The 18,851-nt window shown below is 49.1% G+C and overlaps 1 protein-coding gene across 2 annotated transcripts in view; it reads left to right on the top strand.

Annotated features, from left to right (window-relative positions):
- Positions 1-18,158, top strand: part of LOC106499921 (rho GTPase-activating protein 39) — a 69,846-nt gene extending 51,688 nt beyond the window's left edge. For both annotated transcript variants that reach the window (XM_067307658.1, XM_067307659.1), the window contains 7 exons: positions 949-1,495; positions 3,023-3,112; positions 9,912-9,985; positions 11,579-11,778; positions 13,894-13,985; positions 14,815-14,984; positions 15,443-18,158. In XM_067307658.1, the coding sequence (XP_067163759.1) occupies positions 949-1,495; positions 3,023-3,112; positions 9,912-9,985; positions 11,579-11,778; positions 13,894-13,985; positions 14,815-14,984; positions 15,443-15,637 (1,368 nt within the window). In that variant the 3' untranslated portion in view covers positions 15,638-18,158. The remainder of the gene's footprint in view (positions 1-948; positions 1,496-3,022; positions 3,113-9,911; positions 9,986-11,578; positions 11,779-13,893; positions 13,986-14,814; positions 14,985-15,442) is intronic.
- Positions 18,159-18,851: the final 693 nt, after the last annotated feature.

Here is an 18,851-nt window from a genome sequence, read left to right as displayed (position 1 = left end):
ACACAGCTGCTCCTTTACCAGTATTCTGGGACACCCTGACGTTCAATCCACCCATCAGACCTTCAAATCTCAGTGATAACCTCAGTGGTCACTGAGGGGATTTGTCCCTGGGTTATGTTTGCATTGTACTTGTCACCTTCCCTCAGAATTGCCCTTCTTTTTTCCCAAGACACCTATTTGGTTTGAATGATTATCCTATCTGAGTGTTAAAATAGATGTGTTCATGCTCCCTCTGTGCCTCCTTCTTTTAGCTTTTCCTATCCCATTTGTGTGTCTGGCCAGTATTTCCATAGAGAAGGTTGTGGTGGAACTGGGACGTGCATTTTGAATGCCTCAATGCAGATGCTCTCCAGGTACAGGCCACCCAAAACTCAGCTGCTTCGGACAGTAGCTACCCATGTCAATTTGGTTGTGTGTCTTTTCTTATTAGAACTTGGAAAAATAATAAAGGCAGGAACCAGCTATGGGATTGTATCAGCCACAAAAAGTAGGAGCAAGAAGGAAACAGTTCTAATAGTCCTGTGGCTGCCTGGTCTGCCACCTCCTGGGCAGAGCTGGACTCCTCTAGCCCAAAAGGAAGCAGGAGTTGAAGGGCTGTGAGAAACTTGGTTCCTTGGTGTGTGCTTCCTGCCACAGCGCTGCACTGCTTCTCTGGCAGTCAGCCCAGCTCCTGCTTGGGCTGTCACCAGGAGTTCTGGGACAGCATGGAAAATCAGCCCCATTTCTCCCTGTCACCAGGTTTCCCTTGGAGGCAGTGTCCATGTGCTACTGTGCCAGCGAGGGCTCTTGCAGAACTACAGATGTCAGCAACAGATTTTGCACAAAATCATGTTTTGTGCAGATTTACCACTTTGCAGTTGCCGTCAACTTCACTCACTGTTATTAATTTTCCTACCAGGGTAAGGGAATCAGCTAAGCAGTTTTTAACACGTCTATTCTCCGTTGCAGCCCGGGACAATAGAGTTGGACCCCAAGCCAGAGAGCAGCGGCCAGCCTGGCAGCTGCGTAGGATATAATTTCCCTTACAATACTCTACGGAAGCCCATCTCTCAAAGCAGCATGGCAGACTGGGCTTCTAAAAACCTGAACATGCACACTCAGGGCATCTTCCGCCGAAGGATCTCCATCTCCAACATGCTCTCCTGGAATGGTGGCTCTATCAAAAAGCCAATGCTCATCACTAGCAACCGCACCATCAAAAAAGAAGCCTGTGAGATGTTCAAACTGGTGCAGAGCTACATGGGAGATCGTCAGACTCGCATGGATCGGAATCATGTGGCATTGGTCACAGTCACCAAGTGCTGGAGCGTGCAAGGTTTACGGGATGAGCTCTACATACAACTGATCAGGCAGACAACAGATAATACGTGCTACCAAAGTCTGGCATGGGGCTGGGAACTGATGGCCATCAGTCTGGCCTTCTTCTCCCCATCACCCAAATTCCAGTCTTATCTGGAAGGTTACATCTATCGTCACCTTGACAACGATGAAAACAGTAAGTGCCTCATGCACACCAGTGTATACCCAGCAGCATTCTGGTGGGTTGTGCCGTTTACTCAGGGTTGTCTGGTTTTGAAAAAACAGGTAGTCACCAGCCAATACTGTGGTTTCCATCACTGAGAGCACCACATGCTGGGCGAGTTCATCCTTCCTTCCTCTGCAAGATGCAGCTGCCACCAGTTCACCTCCCTGCAATTATCACTTGTGTCTGGCAAAAGAAATGCCAGCCCTAGACTGGGCTCAACTCATTGATCAGCCTGACAATATCAGCCCTGAAAAGAGCTGATTACACCTCCCCCAAGGGCAGAGTTTCCTTGGATTTGCTGAAGACATGATTTGCTTCAAAGTTCCTTAAAGCAGGCAAAAAAAAAAAAAAAAAAAAAAAAGTTAAATGTTAGGGAGCCCTTGCAAAGGTTACAAACAGGCCTTAGAATGGCAACTAGCCAGCGATCCTGAAGGATACTGGCTTGTGTTGTAAACAGATGTAATTTATCAGTGTCTTTTAAAAGCCTTGGGGACCAGCCCAGCATTGCCTGAAAAGGAAGGTGTGCTCCTACCTAACTCATATATCCAAGCATTGCTCCAGTTTTAAATTGCTACAGCATCCTGGTTAAAAAAAAAATGCCCTGCCGACCTGCAGGGTATTTATTGGCTGATTTGTGACTATTTCTGCAGTGCTCATTAGCAAAGCAAAGTTCCAGTCTAACAACATTGTTCTTTAGAGCCTCATGACTATATGAGGAATTTTGCTTTCAGAGAATCAGAGCTTGTGACTTGTCCAGGCTCAAGCGAGAGACGAAAACTCTTATTCCCAGTTGAGCTCCAAACAGGAGTTCAAGTCTCCCGCAAACCTTCAGGGCAGGTGCAGGCATTCTGCCCCAGCACATCTCTGCTCCCTGCTAGTGAGTGCTGCAGGCAGGGGTGGGTCCTGGGGGCAGCCGTGGTGCTATGCCAACCTTTGCTTTCTGGTCTTATGCTTGTGGCCTTAACATTAGGAGTTCCTTCACTGCACTGGTGGATGTGCAGCCCTGGTTTGGGTTTTCATGAGGAACCCAGACTGCTGTCACTTCTCCCCAAAACATTGTTCCCTCCGGCTATGCCTGGCCCGGAGACAAAAAATTGCCCTGCCAGCACCAGGACCCAGGCAGTAAGGAGAAGTAATCCAAACTATTTAAGTGGCTTATTCCTGCTGCTGATATTTAGGCAATACAAATTTGCAGCCTGGAGCCCCTTCTCAAATATTTGGCCATTCAGAGGAGTCAAGGGATGTTCTAGGTCCCTGGCTGGTGCATTTGGAGTCGGTTGCGGTACAGGACTTTTTTCTGAGCAGATCTCCTCATGCCATAGTGAGGCTGGCTGCTTTAGTTCATGTCTAAGGGCAGTTCTGGGCTTTGGTGTTTTACAGTTCCACATTATTAACAGTTTATTAATCCAGAGCCTCTTGCTGCCACGCTGAAGGGGAGGAGGGCAGGGAGCATTCGGTCTCCTTTGTTGCTCAGTTAACAGTGCTTTGAATTTTCAGTTGCACAGCGCATCAAGGAGCTTATGGATCTGAAAAGCAAGAAGAACTCGAAATCCAGGAAAAAGAGGAAACAAAATACTGAAGATGAAGGTAATGGGAGGAAAGACTGCACTGACCTCAGACAGGCTGGGTTGCTGAGTTCCACTGAAAATCAGACCGTTTCTTTAAGCTTATAGACATAGATTTGGGAAACTTTACTGTAGGTGCCCTTGTAAGAGATTTGGCCAGGGAATGGATCAGAACAGAGCAGTGTGGGTGGCAGCTGGGCAGTGCATGGGGGCAGGTGCTCCTGGGCACAAGGGACAGGTAGCAGTGTAGGGCAGGAGGGACCCCTGTCACTCGCACGTGGGACACATGCAGGGAAGAAAAAGGGTTTTAACTTGGATGCAGACCTGGGACTGTAACCCAACCAGTGTGCATGCTGCAGACTTTTCTATAGCATATTCAGCATTACAAGCCATCTGAGAGAGTATGTTGATGAGAACATGTCTAAATTGGAGTAATGGATTTTGTAAACCACCACGCAACTTGAGGACCTTCAGGGAGGACATCTGATAAACAGCACTGCCTTTTTCTCCTAAGTATTCACTTCTTGTCCATGCTTCCTGGACTGTGCAGCCCTATTCCCCTTGTCCTGCCCTTCCTGGCTGGAGCAGCCTGTGCTGACCCAGAAATGCCTGCACAGTGTGTGGGGATGATTCCTTTGGGCTGCCAAGACAGCCGGGAGAGCTGTGTGCTGCTGCTCCAAAGCAGGGTATGGAGAAAGCTGGGCTGGCTGTGGGTAAGGCAGTGCTGGTCACCTCCTGGCCATAGCAAGGAGTGTGTGCCTGGGATGTTGTTGGCAGAGGCAGATTTCTCTGGCCTTTAACACTAGATTACATAGCTGTACAAATTTCATCTAGCAATCCAGGGCTTGCAATAGCATCTCTACTGAATGAATAAGAGCTCACGTAGTACTCCAGCCTGAGGTTTTATTGCTGGCTGCAGGAAGACAAATGATGCTTTATCTGGCCTAAAATGTGCCTGGACAAAGTTCATTCAATTTTTTATATTTTTTAGGAAACTTGAGCCGGCTCTGTGAAGTCATATCAGACAGCAACTTATATCATATGGCCTCAGTGTTTTTAATCTGGTTTTGGGAGCCCTGGAGTACAACTTCCTGCATTGTTGAGCCGTACGTCGCTCCAGCACGCAGGTGTATGAAACATGGAAACTGCAGCTGCGCTCTCCAGAGAGCTGCAGTGATTTCCATGTGTCACTGTTTCTTAGAGTCAACTGCAAGTCTGGCAAATGGCTGAGGAGGCCCCTTGGTTAAAGGCCCTGTTCTCTTTGCAGTAAGAAAGCTTCTATCACTTTCCCTTTGAATAGCTGGCTCCCGTGGGATCCAGAGCAGAGACCTGAAATTACACTGAGGAATTATGTTTCTGTTAGGAATATGTCTTTTTCCCTTCCTGTTCAGACCCAGAAGAGTTCAGCCAATTCTGAGTCTCTGAAAAGTCATTTTGCTTGTGCTCAGAGGGACTCTGATATCTTTATGGGACAACTCCCCCGCGGTTTTCTCTGCACAGGGCGTTGCTCTGTCTGTGGGCTGAGCAGACTTTTCTGTGCAATTGCCCATCTATGTTGCATGTGCTGGAGTTGTGCTTAGGAGGCCAGAGGTAGTTTTTATTTTAAAAAGAAAATATTGGAAACTGCATTAAAAAGGCACAGCAGGAGAGCTTTATTAAGTTTCCAGAATGAAACACTTGAAAGGCAGAAATGCCTGTGTGGCCTTAGTTGGGTATATAATGACAGGTCACATGCCGTTCCCTTCACAGGACCCTGCCTGCTTTATCGCACGCAAAAGAGAGCTCTGGGAGCAAACTGGTGTTTTAGAATAAATGAGCTTGTCTGCAAGACTCCTGCCAGTTTGTTGTGTGCAGCAAAGGAGAGTCATAACACCAGGAAGAGAAAGGGTTGGCAAGTCACTTGAACCAGATTTTTCACAAGTGACTGGTAATGATGATGATTTTTTCTGGAGTCTGACCTCAGACTCTGGGCTGTAATTCAGACAAGTTTTGCACACTTGGAGCTGCAGCTGAAATAGATGGGAATCCTGCTTGAACATGCAAAGTACTGCCTACTAATGACTGAAAAGGTCAGGCTTTTACTCAGGACACCTGTGTCTGCTCCATCTGCACCGTTTGCCTTATTTGTAAGGTGTGGGTGTAACATCGTTCCCTCACCTTGCAAGGCTCTTGTGAAAAGATATTTGCTAGGAGCTGTGAAATATTTAGATGCAAATAGATGCTGTGGCAGTAATGTAACAGAAATTGATAAGGACATTAAATGTTCTGTCTTCAGAACGGTTGAACAGTGTATATGTAGGCATGTGTATAAGTCTTCCAGTGAAAAACAAAGGGAATTAAAGCAGTGGGTTTTTTTCCCCAACTTCCTTCAGTGTAGAGGCTTGTAAGTAAACACCTGGGTGAGTAAACATCGTATCATCAGATGTGCACCCAAAGCAATCATTCAGAAGTTTCCCACACTTACCTTGGCAATCTCCATCTTAACGGAATTTTTTGTGAGTGACTGAAGTATGAAGGTGGTGGGAGAACCCTTCATGAAACAATAACCGATTCAAAAGCAGAAGAATAAAAGGTAGAAGTAAATGATCTGTTTTCACAGGGAGGATTGCCTAATGATCCTGCAGGAATGTGTGCTGGGGTTTGGTCTGAGTTGAGAAAAGGAAGCAAATAATGAGCTGACAAAGCTTGGTGTTGATACAAAACTATTCAGGTTGTAAAAACTGAAGGTGCAGCAGGATCTCGCAAGGGCGAGTTACTGAGTGATCAAGCAGCAGAGAAAATTACATGTCAATAAAAGCAAAGTATTGTACCTGGGGAAAACATCCCTAACTGCACATGCAGCAACAGGCTCTTACTTAGCTGTTTCAAGTGGGGAAAGAAATTTTGGAGTTACCGTATACAGATTTTGAAAAATTTATACGCAGTGCTTGGAAGCAGTCATAAAACAAACAGAAGATCAGGAGCTTTTAGAAAAGGGACAGAGAGCAAACCAGCACCAGCACTCAGCCGCGGTGCTGCCTGTGCCCTGCCGCCTCCTGCCCGTGGTTCCCTTCAGGGCTGATCAGCGCGGCCGAGTGCTGGCCCTGCAGCAGAAGGCTCAGCAGATGCGGACGTGGAAGAGAGAAGGGAGAGAGAGAAGGTCAGCAGGCTGAAAGAAATTGCAAGTTGTCTGGGGAAAGTGAGAGGAAAAAGATCTCTCATTGTTCATCATAGCAAAAGAACTGGAAACCACCCAATTTTGTTATCAGGCAGCAGGTTTAAGACTACATTTTCCTGAAGCACCAAATTAAGTTGTAGGAGTCAGCAATGCAGGGTGTTGTGCAGGTCAGGAGTATAAACAGGTCTGGGAAGAAATGGGACAAATTCAAAGAAGGCAGGTTGGTCGGTAACTGTTAATGGTCCAGGTGCAACACTGCCTTAGGATATCTCCCACATGCCGTTAGCTGGGAGATTTTAACAGGGGAATAATCATTTTCGATACATCCTGTATCTGTTTCTCTTTCTCCTGCTGGTAGATGCAGGCTGCTGACACATATGGACCTTTGAGCTGATGAAGTATGGCAGTTCCCATGCAGGGAATGGGGATGGAGTAGGATTACGGGGATGCAGAGGAATGCACACACGGCATGAGGGAGGGGAAAGAAGGGGCTAAGACCCTGCTGTGAAGTGGAGGTTTAGATCTGCTGTTCAGATCTAAACCAGGAGAGCGGCACCAGTGCAAAGCCCAGCTGGGCTGCTCATACCAAAGGCTTCTAATTGTGCCCGATTGAGGTCTGTATGAGGCAGCAATACATCAGAGAAATACTGAGACAATAGCTTCTGCTGTGCTAAGATACTCGTCCCATAGCTGGGTTCTGAATCCACATTGTTTGCTGCATTTTTTAAGAGATTTTTTGGCAGGAAAGCACTTGAATCTGTTCCAGAAGGTACGTTCCTGCATGTGTGTTGCCTGGATTTTAACTTGTTATAAAAGGAGAGGCTCTTTAAGAACTCCTTTGCATGTGTTTTTAGGCCAGCACATGGAAAAATATTTTCCTTTGCAAACTGTTTTTCACTGTTGTGGGTTGTGAGTAGTCTTCTGTTCCTGAGCTCCTGGGGCTACTGTGGTACCAGAGGAAATAACAGATCAACTTGGATTTCACAGATTCACGATGTGCTCAGAGAAGTGGAATTACCGTTAGTATGAGCCCTTTTCCAGTCCGCGTAGGCCAAAACGACCTGTGCCAGCACCAATAGGTATAAGCTGGGGGTTGGGGGCAAGGTCCATGGCAGTTTTGTTAAGGAGAACTGACCATGCATGGTGAATTAAATGCCAGGAACAGGTTTCTAGCTGAGACTCTCTACAAGCAGCCAGGTGACAGAGCCAGGTAGTTGGTTTTGAAAAGCAGAGGCTAAGGCTAAATTCTGCTTCTTTCTCTAGCATTTTCCCTCCCATCTCACCACGCAGCCTCCTGGCCTTTCTCAGTCTCCTTCATACATCTTGCTGTACGCACTCCCTGGGAGCCAGGAGAGCTCAGATCAGGGTGGATGACTCCCATTAAGTAAGAGGGAGGCTGAAAATTGCGTGTTTAAGGTGCAAGTCCCCTGCATGGAGCCATTCTGCTCTGCGCCTGCAGTGGCAGAGAGCCCGAATCACCTCCGTTCCTCAGGGCTCCCTCCAGTTTTTGATGATTTGGATCCATGGGCAGTAAGAAGTCCAGCCCTCTATGCACAGGGTGAGTTTATTGTCAGTTTGTTTGCTGGAAATTTCAGTGGCTCCACTTGCGACCCTGTCAGTCCCCTCTGGGTGACAGGCAGTAGCTTGCCTGTTGCTGGGAACAGGACGCCTTGCTGCAGAAAGCGCAGGATGGAGGGTTTAGGCTTTTCCCAGGATCAGGGAACTTTCTGGGAAAGAGCGGAACAAACTTCAACCAAACACATGTTGCTGCTACTCGCACATGCCAGCAATGCAGACTCTCTGAAGCAGCCAGTTCCTTTGCAAACCTTGCTAAACTTTTAGTGCGATGAAGGGTTTCATGGTCAAACTGCAGTGTGAAAAAAGATTTCCTATTATTAGTTTCGAATGTGCTGCCTTCTGTGTATTTTTTCTGATACAGATTCCAGTCTCACTTCTTCCCAGTCATTCCTATGTGAACCAGATGACACTTCACATCGTGGTTTGTCTGTACACCACCATTTTAATAGCAGAAGCAGTAACCTAAAATACTGAAGCATTACAAAACAGCTCATTTAGCTCTGTTCTTTTCTTTCATTCTTAAACATTCCCATTATAAGTCATGCCTGGGATTAGCAGGATTTTTGCATATAAAGAATATTTTGATTCAGATATTCCCGAGAGAGAGAAATTCTTAAAAGTGACTTTCCTTCTCTTTGCCTGTGGAAGCAGGGGATGCTGTCCTACTTCCTTTTGCATTTCTCCAGCGTAACCGAGGGGCTCCACTCCAGAGGTTGCAATCAAACAGACTCGTCAAGGTTGGGGGGCTTATTTAGTCTTGGGGATACAAGGACTGTGGGTTGTCTGATGGCTGGCACAAGAATGGGAGAAAACATGTCTCTCATCTTCATTATTCTGCTTGGGACAAACTTGTCCTCTCTCTATACGAGAAGTTTTGAGGAAATCCAAGATCCTGACTAGTTTACCTAAGCTACAGAGTGCATGAAAGGCCAATGTGGAATAGGCAGCATCTGACCAGAATGTAGATTTTAAAAGCCACAAGTATTTTGAACTCTGCTGCAAGCTTTGAGTCTGGCAAGGAATCAAATAGGGCAGATCTATTCACTGCTTTCAGCAAGCAATTTGGGTTTGACTCGAAAAAGAACAAAAGGCCAACGGTTTTGGAAAAACTCTCCCAGCAATCAGTGCTCTGTCAGTGCAAATATTTCCCTTGGTGTCATGGGGGGATTAGCTCTGTGAATCCTGGCTCCACTCGCCCTCAAAGTTTGCTGAACCAAGCACAGCAAGAGCAGCCGTGCTTGCGGAGGGTCACAGCTTTTGTGGGGAAACTCCCAAGCTCCCAAGTGTCAGCTTTTCTTCGTATCACACAGCGTGCGTGAATCTCATGTACCAGGGTGTGTTGGAGGAAGTCCATAGCAAAGAAAGTAAGGAAGCTTTCTGTAGCTTTCTGGGAAGATGAGAGGTATCCCTCTGCTTTCCTGCACCTCTCCCTGCAGTCCTGAATTGACTCTCAGTGCTGACATTGGCTCTCCAGCCCTGGCACACCCTTCTCCATGGCTGCCTCTCTTTCTAGCCCAGTACTTCAGTTCTCCGATCCTAAACAATTTGTTGAAAACGCCTGAAAACTTTCCTGGCAGGAAGCTGTCTCTGGATGCTCTTTTTCTGAGATCTAGCAACATTTAAATACTTAGTCCTGTGTCTGAGAGCCGTGTAACTCTGGTTGTGCAGCAGGGAATGAGGGTTCATGCTCATATGCATGCCCAGGCTCTGAATGCCGAATGGCGGCTTGCTTTGAGTCACAACGGGGTCGGAGCAGTGGCTGCCTGTGCGTGTGAGGTTGTGATCCGCAGGAGCGATGGCGGGAGGTGCAGAGCTGAGAGCCTTGAGCCAGAACACAATCCCTCTGAGCCCGAGCACTGGCTTGCACTGGCATCACCTGTCACAGGGCTCTGGGGCCGGGAGGGTTCAGCGCGCTCTGGGTGCGATTTTGGCAGCCTCTCTGCCCTGCCTGCAGAACAGGCTGTGCAAAATGGGGGTGGACATTTGTGCCGTGCTGTGCTGGTGCTTTGTTAGAGCTCTGGTACTTGGACTCCACGGAGAAGGTGCAGTGCCCGTGGGCTGACTGCTTGTTTCTTCTTCCCGCTAGGTCTGCCCATCAGCACCTATGCCAAATACTGCTACCGGAAACTCCAGAAGGTAGCTGTCACTGGAGGCAAAAAGGTGAGTAGCTGCCCCTGCTCCAGGGCCTGCGCATAGTCCTTGTACAGCGCTCTGCTTTCCAGGCCCCAGAGAAATCAGTCCCATGACTCTCGGAGGTCATCGCTGATTCAGTGATGGAAAATGGAGATAGAGCAGAGGAGACTTGTTCAAGGTTTGTCTCCCCATGGCTGTGTGGACAGGGCTGCTGCCCAGGTCCCACAATACCTCCTGGCAGAGAGCAGTGCCTGCCATGCTGGGAGCTGCATAGCTGGACACTCGCCTGCCTTAGGGATTTGGAAGACAAACTTGATGTTTGACTATCCCCGAGGTAATAGGAGCTGTCTATATAGGGGATGCCCATAACAGAAGGAGCCTGGTTTCCTCAGGGGAGGAAAGTGTTTCTCTTTGCTCACTGAGACCTTACATGGGCCTGGTCTTGCATATGGTTACTGTAGAATTGTCCATTTCCAGTTCAAAAAGATCTTGCAGTAGAGATGTCTGGCACAGAGAGGAGCCTGTGTGCTTTGCGTTATCTGGAAATCCCCCTCCTCCCTTTCCTCTGCACAGTTCTGTGCTGGGCTGCAAAAGCTGGCACACAGCCCCAGCCTGTCCGTTCTAGGTCTCTGAGCCAGATCCGGTCGTCTTTTATTTCTGCAAATCCCTCTGGGGCCTCCCTGCCATCTGGACTCCATGTACAGTGAGTGAATAGCTGAAATACCTCAGGAGGGGTGAAGGCTCCCGGCATCCCATGGGGACAGAACAGGAAATGTCCAGAGACGCATTGCACACAACTGCAACCCCAGCCGGCTGCCACCCGCCAAGGGGTCAGCGAGAGCTTTGAGGAACGGTGCTCTCCCCCGTCCCTGCATCTCGCTTGGCCGCGGCGTTATTGCCAAACGGTCACTGTGCTAGACAGCCTGCAGTGCCTATGATAATGCTTCGTGTTTCTCACACGCTATATGAGATTAGAAATTCCTTTCAAGTGTCAGTGTCTTGCAGAAGCAACACGTGCCAGATGCCCAGGGTGGCACTTGGCGCCTGCTTTTCAGAGACATTTAGCACCTCTGAAAACTAAACTTTTCCTGGTCTTAAGCTGGACCCCGGAGTTGAACACAGCTGGAATTCTCCTCTTCTAAAGGGCTGTTTTTCCACTGCCCTGTGGCCATGCGTTTGCATGAAGCAGGGGCTGATGTATGCATGCCCTCTGCTGGCCTTGCCACGGCTTTGGGACAGGTTGGGCCCTGCTTTTTCCTCCTGCTGCACCAGCACAACAGAGCCACGTCAGGTCTTGGGACAACTGGAATATTTCCCAAATGCAGAGGTCAAAACGCAGCAACAGAATCTGAAGTCCAAACTCTCCAAAGCTGTCTCCTGCCATTAGGCAGCAGCTTTGCTGCTCCTTTTTGGACTGATGAGTTGAACCTCCCTGATTTTAGCATGTGCAGGCTGCAGAGTGGAAATTGTGCTTGGCAAGGGGTTCCTGGAAGGCCAACAAGGTGGCATGCACGCGAGCAGCCCTCTCGACCTGTGGCCACTCACCGTCCATAGGTCGCTCTTCTTCCATGGGCAGCCAATGCTGTGCTGCAGCTGCACTGAGCTCTCCTCTGTCCTCAGGGCCTCCGTAAACCGACAGTAGAAGAGATAACACATGCCAGAAATGCCATCGTGACACCATCACTCTTCGGCAGCTCTCTGGAGGAAATCATGTTACGGCAGCAGGACATGTATCCAGGTAACAAGCTGCCTTGGGTACAAACGCAGCTGTCGCAGCAGGTCCTGGCATTAGGAGGAGAGCAGACTGAAGGGATTTTCAGGTGAGCTTTTGGGGCTCTGTATTACTTATGATCCACTCACACGTCAGTCCTCAAAGTCAAGAAATCAAGATTAATCTCCAGATGGTTCCCTTTCCCTGACAATAGCGCCCTGTTCCAGATCAGACAAAAAATAACCTTTTCCAAGGGTTCAGGAATCACCTGTTTTGGTAGCATTAGTCTATTTGCATGCATTAGCACAGAGGGGAGATTATTCTTTGTAAATGTGATCTGAACTACTTAGGACAGCAAGTGCCCAGGCACAGTGTTGAACTTTTATCAGCTTAAACGACTGCAGTTGGCCTGTGCAGGGAAGGGACAAGCTCTTGGATTCCTGGCTGAGCCCATGGCTGCAGCTGTTTGGTGTGAGCAGTTCTTGTAGCATTCTTGCTTCACCCTGTGGGTTCCTTCCACACTTCTTCTGGAGAAAGTCTGTACCTCACCTGTGAGCCCTGTATGCTCCACTGGTGGTGGGATGCTGCTGCTTAGAAAGGGAGTGACTGGCTGGTAGGTGGAAATCTGAATTGACTGAGTATTGGCACCAACCAGGGACCAAAATATGGCATAGTACCATACTACTTGCAACTTGCAGTGTCCCTTGCAGAAAGTAAGGTCTTATAATGGGAAGCTTCTCTCTTCTAGATCTCTAACCAAAAAAGCCTTTTGTTTCCCAATGCTCTTCCTTTCTGTCCTCCAGTTAGGTAGTTCCCATAGACCTCCCTATTTGCAAGTGAGCCTGCAGGGGGTTAGGCCCATCGTATGTAGGAGATATCCCTCCACCTGTCTCATCTGTGGAACCAGGTCCTCTCTCAGCTTGTGGTGTTTGTATAAAATGTGGAGCATCTCCCAAAAGAATGAATTGTTCACTGTGTTTGGTCAGCATGAAAAGCTGAATGTCTCATACAAAAAGGAATGAATTCAACAGAAGAGACCAGAGAAGTCTTGCCCCAGCACAGTGGTTTAGGCTTGCATCATTGCTCTAAACCACACCTGGGGCTGAGACTGAGGGGGTCCCAAATCCCTGGCAGGTGGATTTAATGGACAGCAACTCTTCCTCCATGCCTTGCTTTGCTCTGCAAAGGACTGACTGCTGCAGACACCTTCCTGGGCAAAGAGTTCCCAGGTGTGAGGCTGAGGAGCAGGGCACCTCCTTCCCTCCTGGAGTGTGGTGGGTCAAAGGCCCTGAGTGGGCGATGCTCTGCCTGCCTCTCCTTTCCGTCTTTCTTCTCCTGCAGAGGCATCCCGAGTGCTTTACTGAGTGTTGAGGACTTCAGTGACAGCTGCAAGGTGGAGCATAACTGCTCCCTGCTGACCATGTCCCAAGTAGCTTGCGCTGATCTTAATGCAGCTGCCCTAAATGTAGGTTTGCTGCTTTTTTGCCTGCTTGCAACAGGTAATAAACACTTGAGAAGGAGTTACAGATAATTATCAAGTGTGGGATCTCCCTGAACAGGTCATGCTGAAAGGCAGACCAGGGGCCAATTAGAGCACCCTCCAGTGACTGAATGTAATTATGAAAAGATGGCAATCTGTCAACTAAAAGCAGTTCATCAAATGCAACACTTCAGCCTTGATGATGCACAAAACTCAGGGTATTCTGCTCCTGGGTGACCATGTGAGGATTCAAGAGAGACAAAGAATCCATATGGTCAGCATAGGGGTTCAGTTGTGGGGGGCTTTATGTTTTTTTAAAAGATTTTTGTTAATTTTTCAGTTGATAAACTCGATTTAAGGTAACCAGCAAAAGACCTGACTTTGCCTTGAGTAATTTCTACCGTCTTGGCATATTTAGCCAGAGTCGTCTGTATCTCTAGACTGAAAAATGCCACAGAGAAGTGCAGTTACAGAGAATAATAGCTCCTGAGGTCAAAATGACAGTTGGTGTCTGAGCTAGTAGGAATGAGACAAGTGTTTCTACTACCCCATTTTGAAGTTGTGTCTGAAAACAACCCATTCTTTCTGAGGACCTGCTTCTGTAGCCGCTGGCATGTGCTCTCTTCTCCATGGGACCCCAGCAGCAGTCTCGGAGCCACAGCTTGCTGGCCAGCTGCCACCCCGGCACATTGCAGGGCACTGTGTGTACTCCCTGAAGCATCTTTGCTATGTCTCTGTCTGCAGGATACCTGGTGACATAGATGAAGTCAATGCATTGAAACTGCAGGTGGATCAATGGAGAATCCCAAGCGGCCTCAGTGACCCCAACATCCCAGGTATGGGAATGCTGCATGCTTGTGGTGTGGCCTCAGCCATGGTACGATGCTGAGGGGGAGGGAAGGGAGCAGCCCAGGAGACTTGCCGCTGTTTGGGGACAGGTGCACAGTGCTGCACTCAGCATGGTGGGCAAAGCTGTCTTCATCAACAGGGCTTCTGTCCAGCCTTTCTGCTGTGTCCCCAAATACTGCCTGCAGTAAAGCATTGAGGCGATGGGCATCGCTGCCTCCAGCTGTCTCTGTCAGAGCTAGGCCGCGCGAGCCGGACAGCGTGCAGAGCGGCTGTGAGTGTTCAGGAGCAGCACTCTTTCTCTGGAGGTCTCTGACTCACCCTTTCCTTTAGGTGGCCTCAGAGCTGCTTCTTGGTGAAGCAGGTAGATAAGAGCCAGCATTTCCCTCTAAGGAGTTGTTTTGCCTATCCAAGAATTTCAAAGCCAAGACTTAAATAAGGTGAAACATAACCTTTCTCTGTCTTCTGGTTCCTGAGTTGTTCAGTCTTGCTGTCAAATTTGTCTCTGCTAAAAAAGGCAGAAGAGAGCCTTTCTTATCAGTGACGCCTGAGATTTGCCTGCATTTGTTAGCACTGTCAACAGTGGGGAAAGAAAGAGCCCATTTTCCTTTCCCACAAGCAGCTTTGGTGACGTTCTGTGCTGCCTCCTCACCCTATTCTGGAGCTTTACTGAGCATGACGTGGCTTGGCTTGCTGAGCTATTGCAAGCTCTCAGGCTGTGGCGTGTAGCCAAAGACACGGTTCTGTGGCCTCGTCCTGTGCCCAAACATGGCGGGGAGTTGACCAGACCTTTTCTCATGCACCCTGCTTTCTGCCCAGCCTCTCTTCTCAAGCTCTGGTATCGGGAGCTAGAGGAGCCCGTAATCCCCCAGCAGTTCTACAAAGAGTGCATCAGCAACTACGAGAACCCCGACGCTGCTGTGGCCGTGGTGCAGCTTTTGCCAGAGCTCAACAGACTGGTCCTGTGTTACCTCATACACTTCCTGCAGGTAGGCAGCCCCAGCAGTCCTGCGCTTCCTCCACCACCGGCCAGGAGCCTGGCGCACAAGGGGCACAGCTAGCGGGACAGTTATGGCATGCCATCAGCTGAGTTTTAGGACCTCTCACCTGTATTTAAAGTGGGATTGATAGCAGGGGGCATAGGGTCTGCTGGCCTTGTCCCTTATGGGAGCTATAAACTCTGTTGATTCCTGGTCTTGCGGACTGTGGACAGGGCAGGTCCCAAAGGGACAGCTTGGGAACTGCAGGACATTCCCTGTCTGCGGAGGCTCCCACACCAACAGCTGTGGCGGAGCGCAGAGGCCTTCCCCTGTGAATGTGGCTGTTGGGGCATTTCCCTTTAGGGAAGCTACATCTCTACTGCCCTTGCACCTTTTGTTGGGCCGTATGTTTGGAGTCTCTTGTCTTTTTCCACTGCTCCAGCTGAACCTCTCCTTATTGCCTGCAGATCTTTGCTCAGCCATCGAATGTGGGCAGAACAAAGATGGATGTGAACAACCTGGCCATGGTGATGGCCCCCAACTGCCTGCGTTGTCAGTCTGATGACCCTCGGATTATCTTTGAGAACACACGCAAGGAAATGTCCTTCCTTCGCATGCTGATAGTGCACTTAGACACGAGCTTCATCAAAGGGCTGGTTTGAGGTGCTGGCCCTGGGGTGTAGGAGCTGCTCTGGGGAGTTGCTGGGTGTCCGATGTCTTCTCCCCTCCACTTAGATTTCTTCCATTGTCCTTGCTGTTGTCACACTTTGGGTTAGCCCTGAGCATCCGCCAACATATTACTTCGAGGACAGGGACTAGACAATCCTGGAAGGCTTGGGCTGTCCCGCAATAGGACCAAGAAGTCCTTGGACATGCCAGGCCAGATTCAGTTATTCCTGGCCCTCTTGTGTATGTCAGAGGGGGGCAGCCCTCCTCCTCAGAACTGCAGGACTACTTGCTCCTTGAAAGAGCTGTGACATCCATGAGAAACTGCTACCTGGGCCTGTGAGACTCTCCTGTCTCTCTTTTGGGGGCAGAGTTGGCTTCAGGTAGGAGGACATCACTCCCGTGCTATGGCATGAGCCAGTCCTGGGAGAGATACTGGGGATAACTCCATTGGTATGGAGTCAGCCTGGTTCACTGCTGCAGACAGTTAACTGGGAGTTTTAGGATAGTTCTGGTGCCCCTCGATGCTGTTGGAAGAGGTGCAGGGTCTTTGAGTCTCTGCTGCTTGGTGGCTGGACGGGCAGACATCCCATGGCTGGGACCTCATACTTCAACATCCACCTCACCTTCTCTTTTACGTGGCCTTGGAGCTGCACAGCCCCTGTGGCTGCCATGGGGATGGGTCAGTGTATAGGATGGACAAGCCCTGTGCTGAGCTAAACCAGCATCCACCCACACTGTGGGGCCTGGGGACAAGGGGAGGACCATGCACTAGGTAACAAACAGATGTGACAGCCTCTTTGGCATCCTCCGACAAGGCCAGGTCCTTTGCAGGGGTAACCCCAGCCAGCCTCGCAGCTCCTTTCTGCCAGGCCCTTGTTACACAGGCTGTGTGAGCTGACACCAGCTTTTCTGAAGAGCAGCTGGGAACGTGCCAGTAGAGCTCAGAGCATCCTCCATGGCTCCTGCACCCTCCCTTCCTGGCACCAGGTATATGAGCATGTTGGGACTCTGCTGGGTTTGGCCAGCCCCAGCCAGGACCTCCATCACAGAGAGCTCTGCCAGGAGCTGAATACCAGCTTTGCCCACCCTCCTGGTTTGTGCCAGGCCTGGAGACAGCAGGAAAGACCCTTGACAGTAAGAAGTTCTGTTGTGCTCAGACATGCCCTTCCAGGCAGAGCAGTAGCTTTCCCACCTGCTTGTGAAATGATGCTGCCTGGAGTCAACAGTGGCACCCATGTTCTTTCTACCAAATTCGCACTGGAATAGCAGAGGGATCGGGAAGAGAAGGGAAGGGAAGAGGCAGGTCTGAGCAGCTGATGTGCTGTGGAGCCTGCATAGGGGTGGTGTCAGCCAGGCAGCTCAGTGTCCTCATTTGCTATTAAATGCCTGGGGCTTTCTGTGTGCCAACAAGAACATATAGACACAGCAAGGAGAGTATCTTTCGGAGGCAGTGCACAGATCTCCCCACAGCCTCCAGATACTGTTGCATGTTCCTTAGCAAGCAGCAGCTTCTAATTCTGTGGTATCCTGGTGTGACTATTCTTTTCCTTTGAAGCATTTTCTCTGCTGGAGGCAGGTCTGCTGCAAGGCCAAAGTTGTGTGTTGGGATTGTTCGTACAACGTTAAGTCTGCTGGTAGCATCCAAAGTTGCATTGATGTTTCTACAACCCGTGTCAAGTGGGGACATGGGATCACCCTCTACTGCTTGCAGTGGGGAGCTGAGCCCTGCCAGCAGTCAGGTTTAAAGGTGATTATATGAACCAAAGGGTCAGGCACAAGGTGCCATATGTACAGTAGTGCCTTGAACCTGCTGGCATTTCAGTGTGTGTAAATGGGGGTTTCCAGAGCACAGGTTTGCTCTGATGGACTCTTTGGCAGGAGTTCAGTTTGTGCCCAGCTGAACCAAGGATCGTGATTCCCCTGATTGTACTAGATCTTTCTGTGGTCCAGTGGACCAGGAAATCTTGCTCCTTTGTCAGGATTAGCTCTGTCAAACACGCCAACAAAAATGTGCCAGTATCTGCTTCAAACGTTCATCCCGTCCCAGTGCTCAGCTCATTTTGACCTTCTGAAGCACTGAACAATTTATATGTAGGATGTGGGGCTACATTCCCAGAAACGTAGAGACAGCAGGGGGGTTACCAGCTTTGCCATGTTTTTTTGAAATTTGAATTGTTGAACAGGCTCAGGATGCCGTGTCCTGGCCCCACATGGCCTGAAGCAGCCGTGTGGTGCCTACCCCCTTCTTTGGGCTGCAGATGCATGTGTCTGTGTCTGGGCTTAGCCTGCAGCCAGCCACCATGTAGGTGATCCATGCTATTCCTTGCACTTAGCTGTAGCAGGCAATCAACCCATAGGCGTTTGCTGCTATTGCAAATGAATGCTTCTTGCCAGGGCTGTAAAATAGGCTAAGAAATTACACTGGATATTATTTTCCTTTTTTGCCAACAGATTTGTAAATATGAATCAGTAAAGCAGCCTCTTCTGTTATAATAATAAATATAATCTCCATGATTGTCCCTTGTCTTTTTTGTGAATTTCTGAAGCATGATCAAGTCTGCCTGAAGCTGTGGATTTCAGCATGAATGTCAGTGTTCATGAATAACATTTAGGAATCAGCATGATGTAAGCACTTGGAAACCAAGCTGAGGGCTATTTTTGTTGTTCTTAAATCTCAGGCAGCTACTAAGGGGCACTCAATGAAACTAGTAAGAGATCAGGTTAACAGAGATAAAGGAAAACACTTCTTTACACAGGAGCAATGAACTTCTGGAGCTTGCTGCCCTGGGATGTGGTGAAGCAGAGGGTATCAGCAGGGTCTAAAAGGGTTTAGACAAATTTATAGGCAGCAGGTCCATAAAGGTGTAGTCAGAGGATGAGGCAGGGACATACTGCTAATATCTCTAATCCAGCAGCTGTGGATGCTGCAAATGGACTGCAGAAGGCAGCCATGCACACATACTTCCCCTGCATAGTCTCTCCTGTTGTTGGAGACGTGGCTCGATAGGCTGTAAGGCAGACCCACCTAGGACATTTCTCATGTTTCAGAGCCAGGGATTCTCTGGATCTTTCCTCCATCCCAATCCAAGAAGTGATCTAGGCGCAGTCTGCATTGGTGGTTGCACTCTGCTGTGGGGCCAGAAAGGTGTGTTGAGCAAGTGCTGCTGTGCCTCTCCAGCCAGATGGTGAATAATTACTGCTGTGGGT

The sequence above is a fragment of the Apteryx mantelli genome, chromosome 18 (assembly GCF_036417845.1).
Source record: "Apteryx mantelli isolate bAptMan1 chromosome 18, bAptMan1.hap1, whole genome shotgun sequence".
In the NCBI taxonomy this organism is placed as follows: Eukaryota; Metazoa; Chordata; class Aves; order Apterygiformes; family Apterygidae; genus Apteryx; species Apteryx mantelli.
The sequence above is the reverse complement of the archived record's forward strand: the minus strand, read 5'-3'. Positions and strand labels throughout refer to the sequence as shown.